The sequence below is a fragment of the Bidens hawaiensis genome, unplaced genomic scaffold (assembly GCF_021521415.1).
Source record: "Bidens hawaiensis isolate Kalapana, Puna unplaced genomic scaffold, B.hawaiensis_p1.1 tig00043013_1, whole genome shotgun sequence".
In the NCBI taxonomy this organism is placed as follows: Eukaryota; Viridiplantae; Streptophyta; class Magnoliopsida; order Asterales; family Asteraceae; genus Bidens; species Bidens hawaiensis.
This window is the reverse complement of record NW_027497637.1, coordinates 71913-77522: the sequence shown is the minus strand read 5'-3', so window position 1 is coordinate 77522 and position 5610 is coordinate 71913. Positions and strand designations below refer to the sequence as shown.

Sequence of the window (5610 nt, the reverse complement as noted above, 5' to 3'; positions counted from 1 at the left end):
TACAAAACGTTACAACCCATATTTTCACAACATAAATAGTTACTTGAGAGACTAAATATAAGGACTCCAAAATTTATTAGTTAATGGATTATGAGAGCTCGAGCCAATTTGGAGCTCTTCTTCTAAAGCTAAGCTCAAGCTTGGGAGTTGGGCATGACGCGTTTTATATTTATCAACTAATTCAAATCATTTTTAATTATTTTTATATACTTTTTTTATTATTAACTGTATATAAATATTAGTAACTTTATCATGATTTTATATATACTCAGTTTTATATAAAAACATACTTAACATGCTAAATAAAAATTATATTAAATATAAATTCATTTATTAAACAAAATTCTTTTTAGACTCGAGCTCGTTTAATCTCGACTTGATTCAAGCCTTCAACGAACCCATCTCGAGTCTTTCACACGCGCTTAACTTGTTTACACCCCTAATTTTGACCAATTTGTGGTTATCACTTTATCCATAACGGGTTAAATACTTATATTTTAAAATATTAACGTAAAAAAGAAACGAGCCCATAAGTTAAAACCACTATTGAAATAATATAAACATTATCATCATATTAGACACTAAACACTTGTTATAATATCTTTCACTCCAAAAATAGTTTCAGGTCAACCCAACCTGACAGGTTTTGAATGGTACGAAAAGACTACCCGTTATGACTGTCCATTTTTTTTTTTTTTGCAACAGTGAATAAGAAAATAATTACTAAAAGATCGTTTATGCTGACAGACCGAACATACAAAGAAAAGTTTTACTTTCTCTTTCTTCTATCAAATGCGTTTCTCGGGTCATTTTTGTTGAGAGGTGGCCCAGAAGGTACACCATACTGCATAGGCGAGGGAACTGGCGGTGCCGCCACAGGAGCAGATGAAGCCGCCATGGTGGTGGAGGCAGTCGGTATAGGTGGCTGAAGTGCATTAGATGGCGGTGCAGCTGTAGGCTCGGGAAGAGGCCTAGGTAATATATGCTTCAATCGATTATTCCTGTAGTTTTTCCAAAAGTAAAACTGCTGCCTGTGTGTCAACTCCTAAAGGATTCAACAAATATAATTAGATATACCATATAAGCATATTAGTTATTTATCAATTTTTTTAAAAAAAAGTAACCTTATTGGCCGGATGTGCCATAGCATTGCGGAAGCTTGCGTTTTGAAGAAGTTCTAAAAAGTAGAGACAATGCGGGTACCTATGATTCTCCAAAAATAAGCAGAAGTTAACAAACTGTTGATAGAAAATGTAACAAAATATGGTTGTTAGAATACATAAAACTCACATGATATATTTTATATATTCAGGTCGTTGCCAGTATTGAAGGTACTTCAAGTAACCAATGAACGCTTCATCTTCAAAATAACGGTTCTGAGCTAAATCTACATCAAAGTTCTAAGTGTAAATTATGCAAAGATTTACCATCACTTTAAAGTAAGTTATACTTACAGTGAATATAAGTCGGATTGGCAAGGCATTGGACAAATTCAAGTTCAAGTAAAAATCTTTGTCGCCCATCGTCGGGATCTTTGTATACTTTTTTGGGCCTAAGACATAGTTGAGGTCAGACACATGGTAACTTACATTATATCAACACTATATTAAGAACACATAAGAAATAGAAACTTACGAGCTGTTATTATTTGAAGAATCATCAATTTCTTGACCTGAAGCCATGTTGTCGTGTTCCTATGATTTCAAAAGTATTTGCAGTAAATAAAAAAAGAACCATTAATGGCTAACAGCAACAAGGTAATAGCTTCGTTACAATTTCTGGAGAAAAATATTTATGAGATGATGATCATGCATTTACATACAAACATAAACAGGTTTACAAGAGGTTTATGAAGCAAGAGATTGGAGCCCTAAGTTATCGGAGTGCCATAGTTGCCACAACAGCCAGCCACTTAAAAAAAACATTTACATACAAAGTACAAACATACACACATTGCATTGATAGAGAAAATCATAGTTAAAAACCCAAAATTTCTTACCAAACACAAAATATGAATAAAAAAAAGCAACAAGATCAAATTTGCTAATGTTTCCACATAGAAACTCTGAGAAAAACAACGTTTAAAATAAAATAAACATAACCGCAGGATCAATATCTTCAAAAAGTAATATTCAAATGTTTTGCTTTTTGTATGAAAAAAAAATTAGGATTTTTCTAAAACTTAATAACCTAAATTTATGAATAAAAGAATCAAGCAATAACCAACTCACCAAACATTTGATCAATAATAATCAAGGAATGGCAACCCTTTTCACATAACTTTGAAACAGCAGCAAAAGAAAGATTGTACATACCATGAGGCATTATCAAATACTAACTCCCAATAATAAGTTATACACTCACTACAACTATTTAATTCAATTCAAATTAAACAAGGCAAGTAATGGTTGAGAAGTAAGTGTTATTGGTTTCTCAAGTACAAAAGTCAATTTCATGTTACAATTAATCTATCTGTAAACACAACAATATTAAAAACCTACACTACGCTTAAAAAGTGCAAAGTCATCACAGATAACAAAATCATTCATTCGGTGAAAAACTGTAAGATACCTAAATCGAAACACAACAGCTTTAATCTGGAATTGCAAACATACCAGCCACCCGCGAGGGTTAGAGATTGATGTCTGGTCCGCCGTTTGTTAGTTATTCTCTCTAGCCCTAGCAACCCAGTTATTTTCTAATATCTCCTCTGTTCCAGAGTTTCATTAATGTTTTTATGTGTTCCCTGGTTAGGAGTAAAAGGAAGGAAAGTTACAATTTTACCATTATATCCTTAGGCTACTTCCTAGTGTCCATTACTCGTTTCTCTAAACCAACAATAAAAAATATGAATTTGCTAAACAAGAGGTTCAAAAACAAAATTCCGAAATAGAAAGTAGCAATTTCAAAAGATGAATCAGTTTAGGGATTCATGAAGATAAGAATCAAATCCACCATAACTTCAACCACAAAATCAACATCAAAACATGTATTATGCCCTAATCAAGAAATTTGACAAAATTTTCTGGTCAGCAAGTGTAAGTTTACTATTATGCAATCAACAACTTACAAACAATTGGAAACAAAATCAAATAGCCGATTCGGTCTACGCTTGAAGCCTTGAACAAACGAATAATTAACTTACTGAGTTCAGGGGATTGAATTGCACGAAGGATATACTACTCAATTGGAGATGATAAATGGCGATTGAGGTGTTTCATTTACTCATCCCGCTTATCACCTGCTCTCCTCTTCTCCCTTATTATTATCTATGGAGGAGTAGTACTCTGATTGATGATGATGATGATGATGATGATGAACGGCTGGTTTGGTTGGGGAAGTATTTGACCTAAATAAGATGATGAGGGTTAATATTAATATGGGGGAAACCCAAAATAGAAGAGAAAAAAATGAACCAAAAAAATCCAAATTCTCGAAATAATTATTGAACTTTGTGCTGAGCCGACTCCTTAGTAATATAATCGAAGGGATTTTACAACTAATGAAAACTTGACACTTGGAAAGTTTCTGACATTTTCCGAAGCCTTTTAAAAATTTGGGGGTTTTGTCCATATTTTCAATTTAAATCATTTTGTAAAAAACAGTCTCTCTAGACGGTTTTTTATGTTTCTTATCCGGTCCGTTCAAAGTCTTGAAAAAAGAGCTTTTAGAATTTCGTCTTTCAAGACGCATTTTGAACGAATTTCGTGTTCCAAGTTCATATTCTCATGGTTCTTACCTGGTAAGTTTTAAAAGTTTAATATCGTCTCGACCGATAGGATTTTTGGTATTCCGTCTCCACCGACTAAGTCTTTGAATATTCCGTCTACTCCGACTATATTTTTAATTAAGTTTTAGGTAGACCCGCTTTCTTAAGTTAAATAATCAATTTAATCTAATATTATTATATTCATCTTCTTCCACATTCCATTTTCATTTTCAAGTTCAACTACATTTCTAGTTAGGTTTTAATTAGGTTTGATGGAATTTGATAATATTATAGTTTGTTATGGTGGTAAATGGCAAAACAATAATGATGGAAGCTGTGAATATGTTCCAACAAACTGTAAACGGGGAGGTGTCAATCTTGATTCAAACATCAACCATTCGAAGTTGTTGGGTTTACTTGAAGCTCGGTTTAAGGTAACACACATTTCACTCGATCTCCTCTCTTATACTTCATTTCGATAAACTGTTATTGTTATGGGATTGATGGATCGGATATATTGATATAAGAAGATATAGATATAAGAATAATATAGGATTTGAACTTACCAGATAAGAACCATGAGAATATGAACTTGGAAGACGAATTCGTTCAAAATGCGTCTTGGATGACAAAATTCAAAAAACTATTTTTTCAAGAAAAATATAATTTGAACGGACCAGATAAGAAACATAAAAAACCGTCTGGAGAGACTGTTTTTTACAAAATGATTTAAATTGAAAATATGGACGAAAACCCCAAGATTTTTAAAAATCTCGTCGGAAATGTCAGAAACTTTCCAAGTGTCAAGTTTTCATTGGTTGTAAAATTCCGTCGGTTATATTACCAAAGTGTCGGCTTAGTACAAATTTCAGGGGTTATTTTGGGAATTTGGATTCTTTGTGGATTATTTTTTTCTCTCTCTTATTTTGGGTCATTTTGGGATTTTTCCCTTAATCTAGCCGATCTGAGCTCAGGCTCTAATTTAAACGTGCTAGTTTAGACCTCGGCACGTTAACTTTATCAGGCTTACAAGGCAAGTTTGAGTTCGGTTCGTTTAAAGCTTGATTCGAACTCAAATTCGTTATTATTATTGTTTTTATTTTTATTTATTTATTTTCCTATACATATAATGATTCATAAACCACAAAAATATAATTTCTAGCAATGACATGTTTTATTTAATTAATTTTTTTTATAATGTTTTAAAGCTAGAGGACATAATATATGTATTCTTTTAAAAAAAATCTTATTTTGGTAGCCTATTATTATGCCATATTAAAATTTAGAGTTTAATTTAAATGAGTTAAAGAGTCAAACTAGTTCATTTATATTCGAGATTTTCTCGAGCGAGCTAACCATTTTAGCTGAATTACCTAACCTAATACAAGTCATCCTAACTTAAAAATAGCCCAACTATCTCATAGGCCTGTAAATGAACTAAACAAACACGAATAATGACATATTCGTGTTCATTCAATTATAATTAAACAAAAATAAACAAACACATTTCAATACAAACAAACGAATAAATATCAAACATATTAGGGTGATATAACATGTAAAACACAAAACATATCTAGTTATTTTATATTAATATGTAAACGAACATACATGAAAGACACAAACAGACGTTCACGAACATCAATGAACTAACGAAACATATTTGTTTATGTTTGTTCATTTAGTTAAATGAACACAAACCTTTTATATTCATAATTGTTCTTTTATTAAATCAACAAATATAAACTAACTTCCCTTTAAACAGACTGTTTACGGAACAGTTTGGTTCATTTACTAATATTGATATACTCGGACATTTAGACTTCTTCCTGATTCCCGATGACCCCAAGGGAACAACTAAGGGGATGTTTGGGGTTACTTATTTTAAGCAACTTATGACG

At 31.9% G+C, this 5610-nt stretch overlaps 1 protein-coding gene across 1 annotated transcript; it reads right to left on the bottom strand.

Annotated features, from left to right (window-relative positions):
* Positions 1-447: 447 nt before the first annotated feature.
* Positions 448-2605, bottom strand: LOC143594030 (mediator of RNA polymerase II transcription subunit 31-like). The gene is made up of 6 exons (XM_077073456.1): positions 2572-2605; positions 1636-1694; positions 1455-1552; positions 1291-1387; positions 1125-1203; positions 448-1045 (listed from the first exon to the last, which is right to left on the bottom strand). The coding sequence occupies exons 2-6, from the start codon at positions 1680-1682 to the stop codon at positions 770-772; spliced, it is 597 nt and encodes a 198-aa protein (XP_076929571.1). The 5' UTR covers positions 1683-1694; positions 2572-2605; the 3' UTR covers positions 448-769.
* Positions 2606-5610: the final 3005 nt, after the last annotated feature.